General features: G+C 42.8%; 1 protein-coding gene across 2 annotated transcripts in view; it reads right to left on the minus strand.

Moving 5' to 3' along the window:
* Positions 1 to 26011, minus strand: part of Brinp2 (BMP/retinoic acid inducible neural specific 2) — a 103019-nt gene that overhangs the window by 40734 nt on the left and 36274 nt on the right. For both annotated transcript variants that reach the window (XM_031386391.1, XM_031386400.1), the window contains exon 2: positions 6374 to 6718. In XM_031386391.1, the coding sequence (XP_031242251.1) occupies positions 6374 to 6642 (269 nt within the window). In that variant the 5' untranslated portion in view covers positions 6643 to 6718. The remainder of the gene's footprint in view (positions 1 to 6373; positions 6719 to 26011) is intronic.

The following is a 26011-nucleotide window of genomic DNA, read 5'->3' on the forward strand; positions in this document are numbered from 1 at the left end:
CTCCCTCTCTCTCTCTCTTTCTTTCTTTCTTTCTTTCTTTCTTTCTTTCTTCCTTTCTTTCACTTTGTGTATCAGAGAGTAGGCTCATCAATACTAGGCGAGAGTGTGGAATTCAGATGGCAACCTTGGGTACCAATGCTTGACTTTTACCTTGTTTGAGACAGAGTCTCTTGTTGTTCACCATTATATATACCACATTAGCTGGCCCACGAGCCACTGAGGATTCTTCTATCTCTGACTCCCATTTGGCAGTGGATCACAACACCCATTGATGGACATCCCTTCCCTCCTTCAGTCTTAACAAGCTCCCAAATCTAAGCCCAATGATTTCAGAGACCAACCAGGTGTACTGGGTCCTGGTCTTTTTCCAGAAATGACAACTTTCTTTTCTTGCTTATCTGTGCCCCTGAGAACCATGGCTCTTTCATAGAGTCCTGCAGCAGCATGATAACACACGCTTCCTCTATTTCTGCTGCTGAAATGAACGTCTAAGAAATCACTGGGATTTACCTAAGCAGCCTGAGGTTGCCTTTGGTTGCCATTTATTTATGTGGATTGTGATCTCTTAATTGGAGATGGTGCCTTTCCCAGGGTTCGCTGTTTATTCAAATCAGTATTTGTTAGTTGGCAGGACATGGTCTGGATGATAAATCAGCTCCGGTGCTCTCCCTGTGAATGAATCCGCAGCTGCTCTCTGCCTCCTCACCTCCCCATCTCCCAAGAGGCATCTACGGGCTGCTCCCAATCTTGCAGCCTTTTCTGCTTTTAAAGTATTCTCTGAGCTGCTGCAACTATTCCATGAGTTTATGTGCCTTGGTACTAATAATTCTTAAATTTAACCTCTCTCAACTGCTATTCTCTTCCATTTGTAATAGTTCCTGTTCATAGTTTCTGCTACAGATGTACCTTGAGAGATGGTGGCTTCCCTTGATACTGTCTCTCCTTATCCACCATGGCTATCTTTCCCCTTGTTTTTGGTTTGATATAAATAAGATTTTTGTATACAGGCCCAGAGTGACCTTAAACTTGCAATACTCCTGACTCAGCCTCTTGATGCTGGGATTATAGGATGTGCCACCAGGCTAGGATCATTCTTGTTCTCCCAGCTCCATACACTACCTGTGATCAGTGCAGAATTCTAAGAGTCCCAAGGCTGTAGTAATTAATCAGGGATCTTAAACGCTGAAGCTTACTCTGTGGGTCTGGGGAGACACTTGAGGATTTGTCTTCTTAGAAAGCTGTCAGAAGATCCGATGGGTCTAATCCATCCAAATTCAGGAAGGTAGATCAAATACTTAGTTCTTCCTGTCACCTTCTTTACATGTGACTTATTAACTGATCTCATTTTGCATCCTGTCTGATTCCAAACAGATCGCCTTTTCTCAGGGTTATTACTGTGTTGCCTACTGTGAACTTTTCCCTTGTTACCTGTTGCTATTCACCACATACTCCGACTCTGTCCCCGTGTATCCTCCAAGAACTTGGTGTTGTTGAACTGTTTTCTTTGTTGGATCTAGGAATTTGTGGATATTTTTCCCAAGAACACAATGTAACCTCAGATCCTTCCTTTCCAAAAAGAATAAGGTAGACTAACATTCTGGGATCACACCTGGCTTTGTTTTTCTCCCAACCATCATATTATATTCACTGTTCTATATGACTCCTAACTTTCTCCACCTTAATACATTCTCTCCCCGAGTTTTAAGTGTTTTATCATAGTGGCTTGGAATTTTTCCACTCCCATGATTATCTCTCTATTAAAAGTTTAATACAAAAAGAAATTTAAAAAAAAAAATCAGACTGCTCATTACTTTGATTTGTAGAACAGAGAGAATGGAACATTACTGCAAGAGTGTTTCAAGAACCCGTATCTACATTCTCACCGTCTCAATTTAGGGGCTTGATTAGATTGTGTGTTGTGATGAAGATGCACTTAGCAGTCAAAGGGAAGTGGCATGGGCTCAAGTAACGAGCAGGAGACTTCAAGTCAGGAGCCCTAGTGCTAGTGCTATTTCTGGCTGTGACTGGTTCCCTCTCTGACCTTGAACAACTCCATCTCATTGCCAAAGACCCTAATAGGCACTATCTGCCTTGTAGCATGGCTGAGAGGGGGTGGGCACTTAAGTGTTTATTATAGTAGGAGTCTGCAGGGAATCAGGGGTGAAGGCAATTGGAGGGCACAAATGGAACTGGAGACAGGATCTCTCTTTCTACAGCTCTTGTAAGTAGCTGTTGAGAAATGGTGTCTAAAAAGTGGGCTGATTGTTTAGATCATGTTTCTGTGGGAGAAATAAAGGCTGAGAGGTTAGTCAGCTGTTAGGTAAACCGCCAAGACCATCTTATTATTAACAGAGGCTTGCCCAGACAGCACATAGTCTTTTCTTTTGAGCATCACACCCTGGGACCAGGGACCTTTTGCAGTGGTCAGTCTCTGGAGGACATGCTCAGGGATTGCCACTCTGCTACCCCTGGCTGCAGGAATAAGAACTAAGCCCCTGACAATCCATTTATGCTCAAAGCCCTCTGGCTTCCTCTAGTAGCTCTTGTGAGAGGAAGAGTACATGTTCCTCACTTGAGATCCCCTCTCCATAATGAGCCAGGTGGAGGGTTGAAAGTAAAGTACTCTAAAACAACAACCAAAAGAAGAATTCTTCCATTCTAAATGGACTTCTGTACGCTAAGCCCTAAACAGAAGTCAAACCCATTCAATATCAATAAGTAATATTTAGTAATCACTCGTCCAACTGCCTTGCATCAACTAACTCATTTAGTTTTACATCAGTCCTGACGTGGGCACCATTATTCCTCCACTTTACAAAAAGGGAATTGGAAAATAAAAACACTATGTAGTTTACCAAACAGTATGCAGCTGGTAAACTTCAGTTCCATAGCTAGAACCAGGATACCTTGCTCTACCGTCTTAAGCACTTACACGTATAGAAAACCAATATAAAAGAATAAACAACTTCCTCTGGAAGCCCATGGGTAGAGAGACTGAAGTTATTCAGGAATGGTTAGATATTTCCTCAAATTGAGAGTTCACTCTGATAGTTAACTAAAACCACGTGAGATCAGAAGGGTTAATAGTAGGACATTTCTGGGCAAGCATCTGTAGCTGAGAGGAAGGTCTCCTGTGATTGAGAGCCTTGTCAAGTAATTCTGCACCTTGCATTCCTACCCCCTATGAAAATCTTATTCTTTGCTACCTATTGATCCCCCTTATATAGAAAGCATATATGGATACTATCTGATTTCTATATACCAAAAAGCTTCCTTAAAGGATCAAATGAAAGACTCATTCTTCTCGGGACACAATAGTTTTCCACAAAGCCCTTCCGTATACTCTGTCGGCTGCTTTCTTCTCAGCCCCCTTTGAATAGTCAGGGAGAAATTTATATATGACTCAGTGTATATTTTCCCAGTTTCCTGTGATCTGCTTTAGTCAGCATTAACAAGGTCCTGAATTTATCAGAGGCAATTGCCATGGGATTCCAATAGAATAGGGCTACACAAGAATTCACAACGGGATAACATAGAGCCCTACCAATATCTATAAAGGCAACATTTTTGCTTAATCATTGAAGGCAAACCTCCCAGAAGGCTCCTGGAGCAATGGCCTGTGACCATTCTCCTCTAGCCCCATCAAAGGGCCACAAATCAAAGTGCTGCTTTCCTTTCAGAGTGACAGGTTCCTGTTTCCTCAAGTACAGGTTCATGTGCAATAAATGACCCCAGAAAGGCTGAACAGCACAGTGTAAGAGCTTGTCACATTAAATGATCAGAAAACCATTACTACCTGATAGAGGGTTGATAGTGCACAAGTGATTTCAGAAACTCCCCATGGGCCAGTTCTGAGCCACCTCCCAGGAGTTAACTGGCTGCTAAGCTATCTAGACTTGGGTCTGGGGCTTAGTGAGGGGAAAAGAATCTACCGAGAAGAGAAAAAAGAAAGGAAGCAAACAAGCAAGCGCTTAGTTCGTCTCTTTTTCAAGCTCCTTGAAGTTCATGGTGATATTAGAATACTTACACTGCCTTCAGTTCAAATGTACTTATATAAATTATTTTTTTTGTGTGTGAAGTTGGTGCCTCTCAGAATCTTGGATACACCCAATTGTGGAAGGTAAATTAAATCTTACTTTATGAGACTGTTCTCTGCTAAAATAGAGGTTTTTATTTTTTGTAAGATGGAAAAAAGAGCTGCCTAGACTTCCCTTCCCACGTGTTTACTGAAGGTTGAGTTAGTGCTCTGGTTTCTGTTTCTGCCTGGCCAGGTATGAATTCTGTCCATCCAGAGCCCAAGCCATCTACTCTCTCCCTCGGTGATTCTGTGGGAATCTCTGCTGTACTCTTAGAAGAAATCCAAGGACCAATTTAAGCAAGGGGTATGAACTGCAATCTTGTGCAGAATTGGGTTGGGCTAAGCCCAGTAGATAAATATGGCCAGCAAGGAAAGATGGGAAGGTCCTGGGTTACCAGCAGCTTTGCTACCTGATCTTTTCCTCTCTGTGTCCAAGTCTGGGAGTTGTAAACAATTGTAAATGGACTCCCTGAGCGTCTGTTCTACTGTCTTCCCGTTCCATAATCTTCCTACACCTTTTTCTGATACCCCACATTAACTTAAACACATTGCAAAGTTATATAAACGTTAAAAAGAAAGAAAAAAAACTTTCCAAGAAAATGATTTCAAATATCTCCAATTCTAGTCTATAAACTCAGACTCTGTCACCTGACTATTTGAAAGTATGTTTGTTATAAGTTATATGACTTTTCCGGACTCTGTTTCCATGTCACTAAAAAATTAGGAAGGTTTAAAATAAGGAGATGATTTTCTTAAGTCATGTATAGAGCTAAGACTAAGGCTGATGAGACACCTCGGTCAACAGGCACTGAGGACTTGAGTCCATACTGGACCATACAGGAAGTAGGGAGAGACTGAGTCTTAAGAGTTGTCCTCTAATTTCCACATGGGCCTGGTATGGTATGTGGGTATGGTATGTGAGGCTGGCCACACCCCCCCCCCCCACACACACACACATACATGGTCCTGGTATGGTATGTGAGGCTGGCCACACCCCCCACACACACACATACATGGGCCTGGTATGGTATGTGAGGCTGGCCACACCCCCCCACACACACATACATGGGCCTGGTATGGTATGTGAGGCTGGCCACACCCCCCCACACACACATACATGGGCCTAGTATGGTATGTGAGGCTGGCCACCCCGCTCCCCCCACACATACATACACACCACAGAGAGAATCATAAAAATATAAACAAATTAATTAAAATTTCAAGTGTTAAGTCAAGCAAGAGCTCTAAAGACTTTATGCTCATAGAATTAGAAATGCATATGCCCAAAACCATGACCAAATATCTAAATGTTAAAGAATGAGTGATTTTGTGTTTCTGTTTCTGTAATTTCTTCCAATTTTCTGCAATAAAACTAATTTAAAAACTGGGCATGGTGGTTGAATTCCAGGACAGACAAGGCTATTACACAGAGAAACCCTGCCTCAAAATAAAACAGCAACAGTAACAACAGCAACAATGACAACACACTAATTTAGAAAATAAATATTCTTAAATAGAGGGCACTAAATCAGAGAAGCTCCCGGATGGCTAATGATGCCTTTAATGTTGAAGAGTTCAGCAAGGAAGAAGAGAGTTGGCAGAGTGGGAAAGAATTCCTCAAGGGTAAAGGGAAATTTGAAACCAGAGACCTGCTGGTCAGTAGGGTAAGGAGCTTTCTCCTTTTGCCTTGTTGGTCTAGCACCCAGGAATTTGTTGGATTAACTGGACCCGACCATTTGCCTTTCTTATGAGATGTCCCTAAAGATGAGTCTCTGCCAATGGCCAAATGGAGCTGAACTTGTGTTTTTGTCAAGGGTGAAGGTAGGTTCGTCCCTGACCCAGCAGTTTCCCCAGACCTCAGAGGCAAGAGGGAAGCTCTCCTTCCTTCATTTGCATGGCTAAGTAATTACAACTCATAAAAGTCCCTAACCCATTACTTAAAGCTGGGCCTAGCATTTGACTCTGACCTCCTCCAGCAGCCTGGGCCACATGCTGTCTGCATGCTGCCTGATTTGTCCTCAATTTATAAGCAGAACAATCTATAAATAGAAACCCTTTTGCTAAGTCCCCAGGAGGCATCAGCAGGTTTTCTAGTTTGTATGTGTTTTCGTCTTTCAAAAAAAAAAAAAAAAGAAAAAAAAAGAAAAACATAGGACAGGCTTATTTTGCTACCTGATGTTTCTCCGTATTTCACCTCTAGTTCAACTTGAGGGCATTCCGATTAGTTTAGGACTTAAGGTTTGACACACCAGCTGTACACTGCCTTGGCTGAGCTCTGTAGAAGACTCTACTCACCTGTAGATCCTGTATCTGGTGGTGAACCCCTGACGGTAACGTTCCATGAAGTCAGCATACTCCTGGGCACGGTGGAAGGGCCCTCGGTCTGTGAGTAGCCAGTCCAGGGGAGCCTGGCCAGCCGAGGAGACATGCTGTTCCGGAACCACAGCGGCCACCGTGGCTGAGACAGCCAGCACCCACCCGGGCACGCCTAGCGCCAGCAGGACTGCCCATGGGGCGGCCTCTGGCCAAAGCCCTCTAAACTGAGAGCTGCACGGCCACCTCATGCTTCTCCCAGGCGGTTAGTGTCTTCATTCTCTCGCCAAGCTCTCCCACTCGGTGCTGCTCCTCCAGGGCTCCAAACTAGAAAAGTACAAAAGAGATGTGAGGTGGGTACAGGGCCACATCCTGTCTGAGGGCATCATACACAACTGGAGGGGGAAAATCCTCTCTACTAGTGCGGTAGTGCAACCAACTGATACCCTAAGGCGTTGAGCTGAGTGATCGGTATGTATGATTTTATTTCTTTAGACACAAACGTATGAGGAAACACCACTGTCAGATGAGAAAAGAGGGCTCAGGTCAAGACAATTATGTATGTCCTCACAGCCATGAAGAAGAAAGAATAGAGTTTAAGCTGGGGGGAGGGGGTATGAATCCCAAGCGCCTTTCCTACATGGGCTCCCACAAACAAACATATTTACATATTTGCATATTTCTGTAATTGCCTCATAGACTGAATGTTGCTTTTCCAAGCTTGGCACTAAGGTAGGAGCAGACTTATATCTAGAGCAGCTAATCTATTCTTTAATTGAAGGTGATATGGTGATGGAGTCAGAATAGGGGTTCAGAGGAGATCCTACGCCAAGAGTCCATGGAACTTTTCTCTTTACCATACAGCAGAAGGGAAGAGCCCCCCCCCTTTACCTTGCTAACTCAGCTCCTGAATGCACAGAGCATGCGTGCAGACATCTGTCCTGAAGGAGGGAATGAGTATATTCCCTGCTTTCTCTGAGTTTGGGGGAAGATGCCAGCAATCTGCTGCTTTTGTCCTTCTGTCTCCCTGGCTGCCTTGTGACTCATCACAGGCCTCTGATTTCCAGTGCCTACACGTTGTCTAAGCACAACTAGTCACCTTTATCAACCTCTAGATGCAAGGAATCCTTCAGTACCGTGCGGTTTCCTGGAACTGCTGCCGTTTCTCCAGTCTTTAATTTCTAGCACATGCTGTCAGAGCTCTGTGCGTGTCTCTCGCCAACATTACTTCAGCGAGTGCCAGAACAACTTCCAGTGCCCAGTACCTGTAATTCATGGTCTGAGGATTGTCTCTGGCTGCCAAAGCCTAGAGATAGGATGCCTAGGGGTGAGGCAAATGTAATAATTCTCTGAACTTTCACTCCCTTGCAGGGATGTGCAAAGAGATCTTCAAGACATCCTGCTTCCTTCCAGAGTCACCCCCAGGAGCACTCTGAAGTATGTTAGCTCTCTAATACAGATGACCTAAAAGGGTCTGCTGGAGCTTAGTGTGAATCCTGGGATGCCCAGCTCTAAAGTGATACTGAGCCTGAGAGATGGAGGCTTCCCTATTGGTGCAGGATGCTTCCCAGGGTCACTGTGTATAAGGAAGCCTGATAGTCTGGGCTCTCAGACAGCCTTTACTCTTCCTTGCAGCTATTGATTTGCCACTGGGTGCTGGGAGCTGCTTACAAGTAGCTTCCATTCTTAAAGTTTGTTAGGTAGACATTATAACTACAAAGTCTGTTATGATAGGAGCCAGAGGAGTTCAGCTAGGAAAAGAGACAACACGGGAAACCTTGATCTGGTTGCTTGCCAAAGAATGCTGTGCAGTTTGGGAGCTGGAGCAGGGGTGAGAGATACTGCCCCAGCTTAACCAGCCAGGCTGGGGAAAGAATAACAACGTGCCTGCCTCTTCAGATCTTAAAACATGATAAGGATCGCGTAATTAAAATAAATTAGTGATGCTGATTCACAATCGAACAGGTTGATCAATGAAGTAGAAGATCTCAAAGCCTTACACAACGGTTCATGTATAAAAACAAAGCCATCACAAACTAACTGGGTGAGAGTGGATTATTTTATACATAACATTGAGAACTTAGTTCCACACAGATTAAAAAGTTAACTATAAAAAAAAAGTAGAATCATGAAAGGAAAATCCCCAATTTTTTTTTTAAATAAGCTTGCATTGCCAGGAAAAAAAAAAAGTGATTTCAAACTAAAAAGAGGAATCATCCTTGCATGTGGAAGGAGTAGACAATTTTTATACTGAAGCAATTTGATGAGGATGCCCAAAATATTTCTCATTTAATCATTCACATATTCATCCATTGAAGCAACATAAATGAGAACTTGTAAGTGGTAGACATTATGCTAAGAACCGACAATATGTGAGCAGGTGCTTGTTGCCTTACCTGAAGCTCTACCATTAGCAATTCATTCCTGTTAGAAAATATTGCTGTGTCTCTTAAAGACGAATTGATGGAGGGGTGGGAAGTTCATTCATTAGGAAAACTATGACTCCTTGGCAGAGGAGGCCAACATACTACACAAGTAAGGTGGAAATGCACACGCACTGGGCAAAGCTCATAGGAAGCAGGGTCCTGAAGTGACCCCTTCCTCAAAGCCCTATATGCATGTTCTCCATAAGTCTGCTCCTTTGAGTGTGTGCAGGGCCTGTGAGTAAGATGGGCTATTAGGTTCTATTCTTTGAATTTGAGTTAGAAGCTGAAGTCCAAGCCGGGCTGTGGTGGAGCACGCCTTTAATCCCAGCACTTGGGAGGCAGAGGCAGGTGGATTTCTGAGTTCGAGGCCAGCCTGGTCTACAGAGTGAGTTCCAGGACAGCCAGGGCTATACAGAGAAACCCTGTCTCAAAAAAAACCAAGAAAAAACAAACAAACAAACAAACAAACAAACAAACAAACAAAAAGACTGAAACAAGCTGAAGTCCAGACAGTCACTTCAATGACGGTGGAAACTAAGACTTGTGGATAACTTTGGACGATGTCCTACGTGAGTCTTTAGAAGAAAATAGCTGACCCAACATAGAGCAAACAGCCATGCTGTGAACTGCTGATGAAAGCCACAGAGCTGGAAACCAGAAATATTGTCTAAACTTGAGAGCAATCTGTAGCCAGCCACTAGGAAGGACATGGGAATTTTCATCATACAACTGCAAGGGAACAAATGTGGTGGAAGAGGACTTTGCACCCCACAAAGATCAGTTTCCATGTCCAGCACATTTATTTCAGACTCGTGAAAACTGGAGCAAAAGACTAACTCTCTTGTGCTCAGGCTTCTGGGTCACTAAAACTATGAGAGAGGGCTGGAGAGCCAGCCCAGACGGTGGAGTACTTACATTGTAAGTATAAGGTCCTAAGGTGTCCTTACAACCCACTTAAAATAGCTACACAGAAGCCCCAGATGCACTGGTGCGTGCTTGTAGTCAGGGCATTGGGGAGACAGGCAGGCTGGGCCTGGCTAGTAGGACAGCCTAGCTACCTGGTGAATTCCTATGAAAAAACACCTGACTCAAGAGAAAAGAAAAGAAGAAAAGAGGCAGAGGGTGCCTGTCCTCTGTTCACTCCACATGTATCTACATACATGCAGTAGTGTGAGGTCAGAGATTTGAATTACTTTAGATGATACAGAGTTTGTTCCATGGCCACAGGAAAACAAAGCAAATAAAAAGAAGCTACTGCAACTTCTATCCTGCCAAGGGCCTGGGTGCTTCATGCTTCTTAGAGGAAATCTCAGTTCCACTCTGGGATTGAAAGAAGAGGCAACCATGGCAGTATTGATCATCTCTCCCAGCTTTGCCCTCATGTGATGTCCTCCCTTGCCAAGTACACAGACCCATCTAAGGCCATGTGTAAGTTTTCGTCATCCTATCAGATGTATCTTCAGTCCTCACGCATATGAGCTGCATCAAATTCCATGTACTTCATCAGAGTCACTGTAAGATTGTGGCAAGATATAGTGTGGTCCAGCCACTTGGCTTCTTGACAGACTGGCACCTGTGTATCCTAAGTCATGGTAACCACCACCCTGTCTACTGCATGAGGGTTTCCTAAGGACAGGAGAGCACCTAGTGGGAAAACTGTTTAAAAGAATCAGACTATGTTAAACGTGCTTCTTGTCAGCTCTGTTTGTGCTTTTGCAGAGTTCGCAATGATCTGGAACCTGCCTGTTACAGGAAGGTCAGCATTAGAATCAAATGATTTTGATTGCTGGGGAGTGTCTACTGAGCACAGCAAGAATGCCTGAGTTCAGGGCTCCCCATGCCTCAGAAAAACCTGGCCCCGGAATCTCAGGCTTTCCGATTCAGTGCTTTTCCTGGGGGATCTGAAGACATTTTGACTAAAAAGTCTCTTTTTAAAAGAGAAGATCCTTAAATGGGTTTTAAAACTTCCTCTTCTTTTAAGACTAGCTAATTTGCTAGTTGACAGTTGTATGAAAATTGGGCTTTTGAAGCAGGGGTCGGGGGAGGAATAGCTTTTGGCCACTTTCTGTTTATTCTTCGCAATGCTATCACTGAATATTTTGTAACACATTCTATCAAGCAAATCTCGACTGTCTAAATTCTCACAGCTTTTGGAGGCACTATTAATAAGGAGTGATAGATAACAATTAGTGCCTTTTCCGTCATGCCTCCAAAAGCTGAGTGTCTGAGCAGGCCTCCAGGTTACCTGTGAGGATGGGGACACAGGGGCCATGCAAGCCCCTCTAGGAAAATGTTACAAGTTTACGGGAGAAGGATGAACGATTTCCTTTGCCCTCTACACTTAAGGCAGTCTTAGACCTAGACAGATAATTTGGCTTTGCACCAAACGTACAAGTTTAACAAGCTGTAGTTTTTTTTTTCCTGTCTGAGTCCATAAGCTCAAATCTGTCCTTTAAGCCATGAATTAAATGGGTCATGGTTTTGCCAAAAGAGAAAATCAAGTATAAGTTGAGGTCGCATGGGCAGTGTGATCTTCAAGATGGTAGCACTTACAAGACTTATGTCACCGCTACTCTGAGGTCACAACCCACCTGAAAAGGTCTGAGTTGCTTTCAAGTTTTCTTGTTTTCTGTCTCCATATTTGCTTGGTGGTTTGGAATAAAGGCACAGTTACAATTTATGGCCTAGGCTGCTATTGTAAAGTCTTGGCAAATGAAGTAGATGATACAGAAAAATGAGTAAAAATTATTACGGAGCGTGAGGTGTAACTCAGTGGCTGAGCACTCGCCTGGGATGTGTGGGGCTCTGTGTTAAATCTTCAGCATAAATAAATAAATAAACAAACAAACAAATGGCAAAAGACAATTACTGAAGAGGAGGTATTGTATCCTGGAGCGGTTAAGTGTATAGCTAGGCTATAAGTGTGAGGGTAGTAGTTTGACTAATAAAGCTATTAATTTTAAATATATTAGTAAATACCATACAAATTAGTTAATATGTATGTGATAGCTATTGCTTATGAAGCATGGATAATAAAATTGCCTTTTTAAACAAAGGAGAACAGTAAGGCTAGGAGTGGATTGGTGCAGTGGAGAAGGTGGCCTCCTTCAGATCCAAGTCTACTCAAGTATGACTACCCCATGACTTACAGCTATAGGAAGGAGCTGTGTTCCCACTTACAAGACAGAGACCAGAGGCAAGACACTTTCCTGTGTGAGCCTCACCTTAGCCTTCCCTGAAATGATTTATGAGGAGAGATGACTCCCACAATCCTACTCAACACTGAAGTTCCCCAATTCTATGCAAATAGAAGGGACACACATGCAAGGGGGCTGTGTGGCAGAAAGCGCTAAGCAGAAGAGAGATGAGACATGAAGCAGAAAATTTTGCCTGCTGGAGCAGTGACATTTCATAAAGTGATTAGGCAGTGACATTAAATAAGTTTTCAAGCCATTTAAGTGGTTAATTGGCCAACTTTATTGAGGAGCTGTTTTCTTGGAGAAGTCTGAGGATGTCAGTGTTAAAAAAAAAAATCACAGGAGTGTTGTTTGTTTTTGTCATCCACAACATGCTGATGCAAAACCTGTTTATCCTAGAAAGGAAGGGGAGACAGGAAGAGTGATGAGACAGCCCTCCAACCGTGGGTAGGGATGCTATTGGCTTCCATCAAGGTCTGGGTCCTTCCTTCTGGTAGGCTGACCACTACCATTTTCCATACGGGCTCAGGGCTCAGCACAGGCCTTAAAGGACCTTTAGCTGTGCTTGGAAGATCTCCAGGAGCCCCTAGCATCCCCTCATTTAAATCCAAGCAAGTGTGACATACCTGTTACCACTTTCCTCCCTAGGCTCCACCCACAATCCCAAGTTTCAGCCCCAGGACTGGCCTGGACCAGGGGAGTTGCATTTGAAATCACACCTCCCCCACTAGTAAGAAATCAAGTTCCAACATGAGGATGTAGATACTCCTCACCGCATAGAATCAGGTCAATAATATTAATAACTATTTATGCAGAGAGGAGCTAATCATAATTACTGTTTACTAAATGCTCTTACATTAATTTGAGACCTTTAAGAGGGGAGGCTGAGAGAGGCAAAGGGGCTCTCTGGAGGCCACTCCACAGAAGGCAGAAGCAAAACTCAAAACTCAGATATTGTGACTCTGGAGCCTATGTAATTCACCTCTCCTTATTGTGGTTCACCTCTGTCCATCAACCAGCCAATCGCTTATTAAGCAGTGTCTACACAGTCAGAATTTGAGGATCGTGTACTGAGCTTTACAAGCAGTTTCACGTTCACAGCACTCACATACAGATGGTTCCTGTGGCACTAGTCCTTGTAGGCTTCATTCCCTTGAGGTTCCAAATTTATAAACTTCTCTCTGTGACAACTAGAACTTCATTTGTCAAGGACTGAGTCATCTGTCAGTTGCTAAGGCTTCATACTTGTCTTCTGCATGTCCTTGGCACTTTCCCGGGGCCAGAACTGATTTGTCCGATCCAGAGCCTCGCATGATAAAGCAGGGGTCAGAGAGCATAGACCACATCCTCTCCTGAAGTCAGGAAGGCTCACCAGAAAAGACGAAGGTAGCACTGCTGGTCAGGTCAATTTAAAGAAAAGTTGGATGCTTCAAAACCTCATCTCTTGGCCAGGCAGTGGTGGCACACGCCTTTAATCCTAGCACTTGGGATGCAGAGGCAGGTGGTTTTCTGAGTTTGAGGCCAGCCTGGTCCACAGAGTGAGTTCCAGGACAGCCAGGGCTACACAGAGAAACCCTGTCTCAAAAAAACAAAACAAAACAAAACAAAAAACAAACAACAACAACAAAAAAACCAAACAAAACCTCATCTCTGTGGATCAAAGCCATCACCAGAACCTTTCCATCTTCTTCCTCATTTAAAAATCCTAGCAGCTCCTATTCCCCCCTACAAACCAATCTGCCCTCCTCTTACAGATCCTGAGATCTCTCTGTGAGCCATTCCAAAGAGAAGTGGCTCCCAGAGTAGACTTCAAGAAAAGGAAAATAGAAGCTGGTCATGGTGGCACATCCCCTCCATCCCAGCACTTGGGAGACAGAGGCAGGCAGATCTCTAGCTGAGGCCAGCCTAGTGTTTCCATAGTGCGTTCCAGGCCAGGCAGGGCTGCATAATAAGACCCAATCTCAAGAGACAAGAGGGATTATAATATAACAAGGATACCACATATGGTTGAGGGGTTTTGAAGTGCTTAAAACGTGTGACTTCTGCTGCTGAGAGCTTTGTGTGTGTGTGTGTTTTCACATGTTTTCTATTTCTGTATCACAAGTTATTAATGTAAGAAACAGTCCAAAGACACCCTTCGCTAAATATGGCTTCCTTTCCTTCCCTTCCCTTCCCTTCCCTTCCCTTCCCTTTCCTTTCCTTTCCTTTCCTTTCCTTTCCTTTCCTTTCCTTTCCTTTCCTTTCCTTTCCTTTCCTTTCCTCTCCTCTCCTCTCCTCTCCTCTCCTCTCCTCTCCTCTCCTCTCCTCTCCTCTCCTCTCCTTTCCTTTTCTTTCTTTCATTTTTGGTAGTTTTCTGGTTGTTTATAAGTGACAAAGCAGCATAGATAGGTAGGTAATCTAAACCTTGTGTTTGTGTTTACATGATCAGTTAGCAATCTCTGCAGACTCAGAAGTGCCCTCGCTCCAACTTACAGTATTCAGTATTTACAGCAGAAGCCTTGAGTCTCAGTTCAGGGAAGTATGGCCCTCATTCTCAAGTCCCTCGGTTCTAAAACTCTGTGCCCTTTCACTGTGCCACAGCTTCCTGGCTTCCCTGTCCATAACTGTCCATCATGCCTTTCAGAACAGTTTCCTCCAAGAAGCCTCTCAAAGAGAGGTTCAGTGCTGATTACACAGTTACTTGGCTTTTCTTCTGACCTGATAGCAGCCATGGGTAGCTAGCTATATTCTATGTGTAAAGAAGCTGTGAGGAAAGGAATATAAATAGGGAGGGAAGGACAAAAGGGAGGCAAATATCTCCAGTCGGAATATATTATATTTCAGCAGAATTTGAAAAGCTCTCCAAGAGATTTGGACGCAGCTGAGAGCCACTGATGAAAACCCCTTCACATGGTTCAGCTGATGAGAAAACCATGGCCACAGGAGTGGAAGGAGTACCTCAAGGCTGAACTGCTGCTTTAGGAATGAAACCCAGGTCCAATGTTGAAAATGGAGTTTGCTCTGCTTCTGTCTCACCTGTGTCAGAGACAAACTGAAATATTCAAGGTCTAAAACCTGTGAGTCCTGGAGCTGTTGCTAGAATTCCTCCACATATGCTCAACTATTGTTACTGTGGACTAAGCACTACTCTAAACACTTGTCCTACATTGACTTCTCCAAAGCTCAGAAACCTCTGTAAGGTTGATGCTGGTTCAAATGACCTCTGACCTCACAAAGGCACAAACCACAGTGTTTGGCTTTACCATGGTGCTGGACAGCAGCAGGGAAAGGGGCAGTGTCCACCTAGACACATGATCATGAAAGGGAACCATCCATACTGTACCCCGCATGTAGGTGGTGGGTTATGCTGTTCTATTAGTACATATTAATGTATTAAATGTGTTTTCAATAATTTCAATTTACAGTTTATCTCTGCATAATTCCATCAAAAGTCAAGGACATACATTTTACAGAGTACAAAATTCAGAAACCCAGTAAATATTTTCCCAAGAAAATCCTTGTGCCATCTAAATGCCTACAAACATAAACACTACAGACTCAAGACAGGAGCTGTAGGTGCAAGAGGTCAGTCTAGACATCTTTAGGTCAATGTCACTAAAAAACAATGTTGTGAGCCAAGGAATCATCTAAACTCTGCAAGGACAAAACCAGGGAAAACTACTACTGCTCTTTCAGATTTGCTAAGGATACTTAAGACCTCTTGCTTCTTTGAAGTTGTTGGGTTCTCTTCAACTTCCTCTCTGTATGGCCTGTTAGAGCACAGTGATAATTCATGTAGGATTCCCCCAAAAGAGTGGTTCTCAACTTTCCTAATGCTGTGGGCCTTTCATAAAGTTCCTCATGTAGTGGTGACCCTCAACCATAAAATTATTTCCCTGCTACTTTATAACTTATTTTACTACTAATATTAATAATAATGTAAATATCTGATATACTGGACACATGATATGCAATCCCTGTTGGGGGTCAAGACCCATAAGTTTTTTTTTTTTTTAAAAGATTTATTTATTATTATACGCAAGTACACTGTTGCTGTCTTCAGACACCCCAGAAGAGGGTGTCCGGGTGATTGGGAGCCACCATGTGGTTGCTGGGATTTGAACTCGGGACCTTCGGAAGAGCAGTCAGTGCTCTTAACCACTGAGCCATCTCGCCAGCCCAAGACCCATAAGTTGAGAACCATTGCTCAAAAACCTTAAGGTCAAAGGCCGGAGAGACCAGGCAGCAGTTAAGAGAGCTCACTAACTACTCTTGCAGAGGCTCCAGATCCAGATCTCAGCATGCCATATCAGGTGATTTGCAACTGCCTATAACTTCAGTTTCAAGGAATTCAATGGGCACTTCATACACATGGTGTACAACAACTCATGTAGGCACATGCACATAAATAAAAATAATGAATTATTATTTTATCCTCATTTCCCTAAGCCCAACTGAGCACGTACCATTTCCTGTCTCTCTGCTTCAGGGTCCAATCTCAGCAGAGTTATGGGAGGAACAAGAGGCTTACAATTCTTGCTGAACCCTGTGTCTCCAATGATTACTTCCTTTACTTCACTTGTAGACAGTCTTCCAAGAACTTCTCATACCCTGCCTCACTCTGAACTTCATTGTAACCAGGAGTGCATCTTCCTGTATTCTGGACAATAGGCTAGGCTTTCTGCTATCCAAACTCATGGAATGATGCCTTTTGACACTTCTCTTTAGGCCCAAATTCCTTCCCCGGTACTCAGTACAGCTTTGTTACCCATTCCACACTTTTGCCAATAGCTGACTCCATATTTTAAAGAGAAGCCTTGCCCGCCACCCAACTCCCTGCACTTCTTTCCACCAATGTAGCTCTCATTCCTTAAGCCCCAGCTCGTTTTCCAGCAGAGCTTGTGCATACACATAGAGTACTTGGAGGCTTGCAAAGCCAAAATAAACTCAAGCCAAGCACACAAAAATCTCTCATCACCATGCGGGCTGTAGTACCGAAGTGGGGCTGACTATCAACTCTCCGTTCTGACCTTCAGTCCTCAGTGCATCCCTTGCTATTGGCTTTCTGCCAGGTCTGTCATTGAATCTGAACTCTTAGCCCAGGACCTGCCCTACTCGGGCCTTGGCACTGACCAGAATGTAAAATGATAATGCGCTGAGCTGTGCCAAACAACACAGAGCTCCTAGACGTTAGAGATGCAGATGTGACCAGCAAACACATTGTTTCCGGGACTGTGTTTGTAAATATATGAGTTGCCTGACAGCTTGCAGGATTAAATATAGATGCTACATCACAAACTCAAGCTAAAATAAACTATATGCTGCTCAATGAATGTCAATAAGTACACAGAGAGAAAATCGTTATCCCTTTTGGGACCGTAGTCCAAGGAACCCATGTCTAAGTCCTTTTCCACTTCCTTTTGCCTCTGTCTTTTTTTTTTTTTTTTCATTCCCCTCACTCTCCACCTCAACCATAACTCTTTACTGTCACCTTTCTGATTGACACTGGTGTAAGGGGAACTGTGGAGTAGCAGGAGGAGACAAAGGGAATTAAACTAGTAACGTTGCTGTAGAAGGAGGAGAAGTGAATGTGATAGCAAGAATAACCTTGGGGATTTATGAGAAAGGCTGGGACACTGCAGATAACCTACTCAGGCTCCTGTCCTTGAGGTATCAAGTCTAAAAGAATGTCCTCTTACCCTTGGTAATTTGCCAGCACCTGTTGATGACAAATAGGCTTATGCATTATGAGTCCCCTCTTTAGTTCTTGAGCCAAATGATTCTTCTTCCCTTTGACAATCAGACCTTTATTTTTGTTTTGTTTTTCAAGACAGGGTTTCTTTGTGTAGCCCTGGCTGTCCTGGAACTCACTCTGTAGACCAGGCTGGCCTTCAACTAAGAAATCTGCTTGCCTCTGCCTCCCAAGTGCTGGGATTAAATAAAGGCCGGGCTGACAATCAGATCTTATATATAAGCCCACCTGCTAAATTAATAATGGTAAGCTACCTGAAGTTCTGTTTATCCACTAAAACCAGTACATTGGAAGAATTTCCAGTCTCATTCAGTAATCAGTTGCAAAGGTTTGTTGCTGTGCAATCTTGGATGTGGAAAAACAAACAAAAACCAAACCACTTTTTCTGGTCAGATTGCAGAAGCCACTGTTCTAGGCACTGGCTCAGGATGAAGGGGTGCACCTGTGGCATGTGGAGATCAAAGGACAACTTTTGGAAGTCAGTTCTCTCATTCTGCTGTGGATTCCCAGGATCAAAATCAGGTTGTTAGACTTGAATAGCATGTGGGCTTTGTTGTTGTTGTTGTTTTCTTTTTGGGGTTGGTTTTTTTTCTTTTTGTTGTTGTTGTTCTTGTTTTTGTTTTTCACAAGCTGAACCATATTAGTTCTTTAACTCCAAATTAGTTTCCTATTAAAGTGTGAAGTATTAACTTAGATACAGTGCAGTGATCTGAGTGTTGCCTAGTGGCCCTTGAGCAAAAAGGTTTAAGAGTTCCCAATGGAAAACTGAAATAATTCTACTGAAATTTAATTTGATTCTGACTCAGTCTGCTCCACCTTCCCTAAACTGTTGTGACAAGTCAAATCCTGTCAGATGTGGCAGCCATCTTCCAACCTCCTTCCTCTTAGGGAAGCTGATAAATATCTAGCATGGATCCAACCACTGTTTCCTCTTGGTAGGTATTTCTTTGACCTCTTGAGATTATAGCTACATCATCCTCCCTTTCCTTTTCCTCCCTCTGACCTCCCCTCCCATACTCCTCCTTGCTGTTTTCCAAATCCATGGCCTCTTTTCACTCAGCTGTTTAAGGCTAGGCTCGAACCCAAAAGATAATTAATGTTTCTTTAATGAAGAGCATTCCATTTAGGGAGGATATAAAATCAGAAGGAGAGGAAGCAGCAAAGGCCAGGAGGTAATGCTTCCAGTTCTTTTAAAAGCAGGCTGCCAAGCCTTTCCTTGCTGTACTTTTCTTGGGTTAAGTCCTGTTGTCCCACCAGGAAGCTTTTACACTGCCAATTTGGACCACTCAGGACTCACTCTGTGATATCCAAGTTGATTGGTTTCTGAGTAACAACTAAGTTTATCTTCTGCCTCATTGTAAATTATTTCTCTGAGTTTGGGTCTAAATCTCTGAGAACTAGCGTGAAGTCATGGATTAAGAATTTTAAGTGTAAAAAAATCAAAGATCATGCTTCTCAAATCTATTGAAAACAGAGAATTCATGTAAGACAAAGCCAGCCAATCACATGCTCCAGTGGTTGTCAGCTGAGGAGGAGAGGGAGCTTCTGTGCCCAGGACCCTTGGGTTATGATTACAGACACTGTTGTTGTTGGATGAGATGGAGTGGTTGGATCACACACATTGGGTTAAAAACACTGATTTACGTCAATGAATTCTAATGAGCTTGGACTGTGAGGTGTTTCTGAAAACTGCAAGTCTAACTTTTAAAGGAACTTAATTCATGCATGTCTAGATCCTAGTCTGTAAAACACATGATGGTGTACATGTCTACAAATTCTACGTTTTCCCCATTGCGTCCTCAAAAACCTCTAGTTACCTGCTCCACAGGTCCTCAATATCAACAACAAAGTTAACGGAAAAACTCTAGTGAGTGAGCACTTAGTGTCTACTATGAACTGTGTGAAGCAATTTATTTTCATCAAGGTCTGATTAACACGTGGAGTGGAGGGAATGAGCTGAAGAGACAGTAAGACATTTTTACAACTTGCCTCCTTCCCTTCATCTTTCTCATCCTGTGTCAGTCAGTCACTGGGCTTGTGTGGAGGACAAGGACAGTTCAGAATCTATCTAAAGCCACATGAATACATCTGCCTGGGGCAGCTCAGTAGAAGGAGTGACCTTACTACTTACAGAAGGGTTTAGTTGTAATGAAGAATATTGAAGGAACAAGAGCCAACTCCCTTGACCAAAGAAGAGTGCTAACTATGGGAGGAATGAAAGCTAAGTAAGCCTTATCTTGAAGTCTTGGGATTATAGGTATGAGAACTAGCTTTACATATAGATAGATAAATTGATAGATGGATATGTAAAGTTGTACACGTATTTTCTTATGGACAAATATATCATAGATTCTGGAACAGAAATGAAAGGTATTAGTAGGAAAACATATAAAAATCAAAAACAGCTTGTACCAGTGAGAATGCTAATCCCTAGGGTTTTGTTTTTATTTTGTCTTATTTTATTTTTGAAACAAGCTGGTCTCAAACTTGCTGTGTAGTTGAGGATGACCTTGAACTTTTGACCTTCTTGCTTCTGCTTTTGGAGTGTTGGGAGTTTTCCAATTTCAGTTGTAACATGGTTGTACAAGATGGGGAGCTGGGTGGGGAGAACAGAAAATCCCTGTGCTCTTTCTAACTTTTCTGGATATTTTCTAAAAAGAAGCTTTTTAGATTTAGACATGCATGCATATTTTTATATATATACATATATGTATATATATTCATCTATATACATCCATTTTCTAGTGTCTGTGGCCATAGACACACCACACACACAATGTCTGTCATTCTATGCCCCTTAGATCATCGCACCACACTCACTGGCTCCTGATTTCTAAGTGCTAACCTCCACTGAGGTTTTAGAACTCGAGAAGTGAATGGTTATAGAACTAGGCAGTTAACATATAAGAAGAGCTTGAAATCTCATTGTATTACAGAAATGGGGATATGCTGTTAAATTTTTTAACAACCAGATCTGGAGGGAAAACGCTATTATGACACTTGCCAGTTTCCATGATGTAAATACTCTTGCCGTGCTTGATTCCAAGCTACCAACCGGATATGAATGGCTCACAAATTTCCTGAAAATTTTCCCTCAGGTCCGCTTAAGCCACAGCTCCAGCACAGCATCGAGAAACCAATTCTCAAAGAATAATGGGTGCATGTCAAAATAACACAGAACTACCTTGACAAGACTGCTTCTATGACCTCCAGGACAAGAAAAGCAGGGTCCACTCCAGTGAGTGAGGTATAAATCCATAAGGACACACCATTTCTCCACCATCTGTCCATCTGTCTCATCTGTCCTGTCTGTCCTTTTGTCTGCACAGATACTGATAGGTAGGTAGGTAGATAGGTAGGAAATAGGTAAATAGGTGATGAAGAGGAGAATCATTTTTCTTACATAACTTGCCAATTAACAGATGAAGAACAAAGGATGGATTTAGAGAGTCATTTGACAATCATCACAATGATAACTCATCACAGTGATAATCCATTCAAGCGAGAAACAGGTCAGTTTTAAACCAAAGTGAGAAATGTTGATCAGGTTGATAGGGAGATGTTTCCTAATTTCAAAGTATCTCTCCCAGAATCCAGAGATCAGCCAACATAACACATCATGGGTCAAAGTTAACATTAAAGGCAATGAGAGGAACACCTTGGGCCACCTGATAGGAGCCATTAACTCCTATCAGTAACATGGTAGTCATCGAACTGCTCATGACATATTCTGACTACGATATCTTTATGAGGCATGATTACATTTTATTTTGCTGCCTTAAGCATACAGACTTGGAATGGAGGGCAATTCCACACAAGTTAAGGGATCAAAGGTCCTGACACTGGACCTTTCACATCCATATACTAGGGTAACCTCCTAAAATCATGATGGCCTAACTTAGGTAGATAATTGTACACAGCAGGGTGTCAGCACTAGGCAAAACAAGTCTGAGCTATTTTCACTTCTTTCCTAGGTTGATAATTAGGAGATGCACAACTCTATTCCGGCTATCTTCACACACTAGCATGGCAGAGTGAACCAGAACATGTCTGCAAAAGGCTGGGCACTCTATAGAGGGAAGCTTCATAAATGAATATAGGTGTATGATCATTGCCAAAAGCTGAAATTATTACTTTCTGTTACTTTGTATATTCTCACATTTTCAATAGTATAATGCATTGTTTTTTTGTGTGATTAGAAAAAAGGGACCTTTTTCTAATTAAGAAAATAAAGGAGAGATGAGTATTAAAATGCTTGTCTGTCCTCATTTTGTCATCTGTAAGACTCTTGGCAAGATGTGAGTCTCGCTGTTCACACTGGAGAAGCTCGGCCACCAACCTGAGCAGCTGGTCAGACAATCTTCCATTTCAACCATCATAGGATCTTACACTTGTTTGCTCCGCTGTGTGAAACAGATCTGGGTTGAGTGTAAACAAACAGAAACACTCCATCACACTCATTCACAAATGTCTCTCCCTTGGCTATCACTGGGCCCCCACAGCCTTGACGTTCTGCCAACTCTACCACCCTGTGCTTAGTCAGTCCTTGGCCAGAAGGCCCATGGGGATGCCCAGGCAGATCCTGGAAATGACACCGATGACTCAGCAGGACACGGCTTCTGTTTTCTCCATCCATCCTCACTCTGCCCTAATGAGCTGCCCGGAGGCTGTAACTGCCCTCCTGACATCCCAGCTGGTGTGCTGGGCCTTGGGAGCAATTACACATATGCCTTCTGTGCTTGTTGTCCCTGGAAATTTCAATTAAAGATGCTCTCAATTCTGGTGGTTTTTTTTTTGTTTTTTTTGTTTTTTTTTTTTGTTGTTGTTTGTTTGTTTTTTTTTTTTCTTAATGTCTTCACTTACAAGGCTCATTTCTGCTACAGGGCCACAGCATAAGAGGTTCAGTTTCCCTTCACAGCACAAGGGTGTGTCACTCAGACTGTAGTCAATGTGAATGATATTGATTACTACTGAGATGAACAGAGTCTTTAACTACATACAAGGAGCTATGCTACTTCCTACCTTTTATCTCCCAATCCCAAAATGGTAGTGGCCATCTCTGAGTGAGGCACTCCATTTGCAAAGCAAAAGAAACAAACACATGATAAAGAAATAATAAAGGTAAATTTGTCTGGCCATGTACATATCTGGATGTCATCAGTACACTCCCAAATTGGAGTCTCCTAAGGTAGCAGTTGCCTGGGATTTGAACCTGTGATTAGGTATAATGTAATAGTGGAGGAATAATAGCCTGAGAGTAATAGATGGTGCGTCGGCTACAATGCACCATTTCTTTGAATAAGAATTATCAACGTGTGGTGGGCAAACTCTTCCTACTGGACAGAGAGAGAATGGGGATGGGTAGCTGGGCACACGTCTCAAAATACTGCTACTGCTCTTTGTTGGAATCCCTTGTAATTCAACACCACCTCTCTCTTCCCCAGTTACCTCTGAATAGTGTCCTTGAATTTACACATACGTAGCAGTATCTGCCACCCATCCTGCAACCCACAAACATTATGCAGCTTGACTTTGGCAAAACTCATGGCAAATTTCTCACCACCCAACCAGGAAGCTGTTTTACACTCTGTGGGTATCATTTCCTGAGAAATACTGTTTGCCCAGGAGCATAGGAGGCAGCTGACATCATCCCTACTGCTTTAAATGCATTGTCTCTTTTGGGTCTTTAATATAACCATCGACACTGCTTTTCAAAGTTATTTTCTTTTTTATAGTTGATGAGTTTGAGCTGCTCAGTGGGCAAGTTAGTTGCCCTGGGTATCAGTACCTTATAGCCAGGGTGGACTGTCTATCCAGACGAGGAACCCAGGGTGTAGCCATTAGGTTCTATTCTCCTTGACCTCCTCTCTCAAATTGCCATATAATTCTGTGGCTCTCAGTATGTCTGGTCCCTCCCCTCTGAACTGTCCCTCCCCTTGCCTCTGTACTTCTGCCCTGTGTAGCCTCTTTCTCTAAACTCAGCATCCTGATCAACCTGATAGTGTTATGTCTGAGTCTGCTATTGGAAGTCTGTTCTGTCAATACCTTTGAGGCAGCAGGGAAAGGCAGGATCTGAAAAGCTGAATGTTCCCAGGAACAGGGAAACTATATCTGCAAGCAACAGCTGAAATTCTAGATCAGGAAGGTACCTTGTTTGAGACTCCGGTGCATGGTTATAAGGAGTGAGTTGATGTAGCTAGTAGCTAGTGGATTTGGAATTATAGTTTGTGCAAAGCATCATTCTCTTTAAAAAAAAAAAATCTGATTTTGTTTTTTTTTTTCTTTTTCTCTTTTTTCTTTTCCTTCTCTTTTTTCTTTTCCTTTCCTTTTTTCTTTTTCTTTTCTTTTCTTTTCTTTATTTTTTTGGAGGAAGGGTGGGTTCGAACAGGTTTCTCTGTGTAGGTTTGGCTGTCCTGGAACTCACTCTGTAGACCAGCTTGGCCTCAAACTCAGGCATCCACCAGTCTCTGCCTCCTGAGTGCTGGGATTAAAAGCATTTAGTACCACATAGAAATACCAATAGAGAGTCACCACTCACATAGGACTTCCCATGTGCCCATGCTCACATGCCTTACATCCTTACAGTGTAAGGATGCCGTATAGTCATCCTTATTTCCAGCAGCTTAACTCTCTCCCCTTAAATGCTTCTGCCTTTGCCCTCCACAATCACCTTCTTCTTTAGGCTCGAAGGTATCTCACAGTCTGTTGGTGCATAATCTTGTTTTCTTCCAAGTCGTTAGCCACTTGGGCTCTGGGTAACCATGCCTCTTCTTCTTTAGGGGCTATTTGCAGCAGGATATGAAGGCCCATTAGTCAATCAATAACTCTCTATTTAGAAAAGGGGTAGGGAGGAAGAAACCTAGAGTTTTTAATTCAGATCTAGCAGCTCCTAGGGCATTATTGGGAGCAGTCTAAAAATAAGCCTTTGAAAAGCATGATGCTGCAACTGTTGGAAGTTTACAGCTTCCTACCCATAAACAAGAGCAGCTTGCTGCGGTGGGATTGTTCACTGAATTCTCTTTCTCCTATGGCCCTTGTTGTCTTCCTCTAGCTCTCTAACATCACAGGTATTAACTATTGCTTTGGGCTTTTGGTTTCTTTTGTTCCTGCCTCTTTTCTCTCTTCTCCACATGTCTCTTAGATATGGATTGAATTCTCAACCGTCCATGTGTTTCTATCCCCCCACACCAAATATAACCATCGCTGTATGAAGCTCTGTATCCAGCCAACGCTGGCACACTAGGTATCTGTAATACACCTTTTTCTCATCTGTTTACAAAAATGTCCCCCCAAGTGTCAGCACATGCCCAAAGTCCTTTGTGCTTTCTACCAACTTTGGAGGACTTTATCATTGATCTTTTACCACTCTTGGCTCATTTATTTTCACATAGACAGTAATGACACTGCTCTTCTGGCGTGTATGTGTGTGAGCCTAGGGTTTTGATAACATAGCTTTAAGGCTAATGCTATGGCATCTGAAATAACATATGCAAGATTCAACCTCATGACATCAGGATACTGCACCCCCCCCTTTTTTTAATCTAGAAAAGCTACAATTATTTTGACTGTGAACATGAAGATTTAGCTACAAAGATGTTTGCTGATTGATATTAGGGAAGGAAAAGCAACAATATGTTTCTGAAGCATATACTATTCATCATAAACCTTTGCTGTTTAACAAGTTACCCCAAGCTCTGTCAGCTGGAAAACAAGAGTAAAGGGTTATTGTCTCACAGAATCTTTTGAGTGAGGACTTTTGGACATGAGGACTCTAGGTTTCTCATGGGATTGTAGTCATGATGGGGTGTAGTCATTTGAGGATTTGTCTTGGGAAGGGAGGATTTGTAGATTAGGTGGCACATGGTGGGCTGGTGCTGAATGTTGGTAGATGGGCCATGTTCGTTCCCCTTCACATGAATATTTCCACTGGGCAGTTTTGAGGATTCTCATAAAATGGAGTCTGGCTTCCTTCGTGGCAAAGTTTCCCCAGAAAAAACATTGTAGAATCACAGTGACGTTTAGGATCTAGCTTTGAAGTCATACTCCATCATTTCTGTTTCATTCATTGTTTACACACATACACATGCTGCTATGTTTGAGAGGGAACTACACAAAGGTACAAATCCCAGAGACTGAGCATCACTGAAGGACATCTTGAAGGCTAACTATGTACCACATATGGGTACATTTACAAAGGTCAATATTCCCCTGTGCCTCTGGTCACCGAGAGATGATTATACTGAGACTGCAGGAACACACTTCATCA

The sequence above is a fragment of the Mastomys coucha genome, unplaced genomic scaffold (assembly GCF_008632895.1).
Source record: "Mastomys coucha isolate ucsf_1 unplaced genomic scaffold, UCSF_Mcou_1 pScaffold1, whole genome shotgun sequence".
Taxonomy (NCBI): Eukaryota; Metazoa; Chordata; class Mammalia; order Rodentia; family Muridae; genus Mastomys; species Mastomys coucha.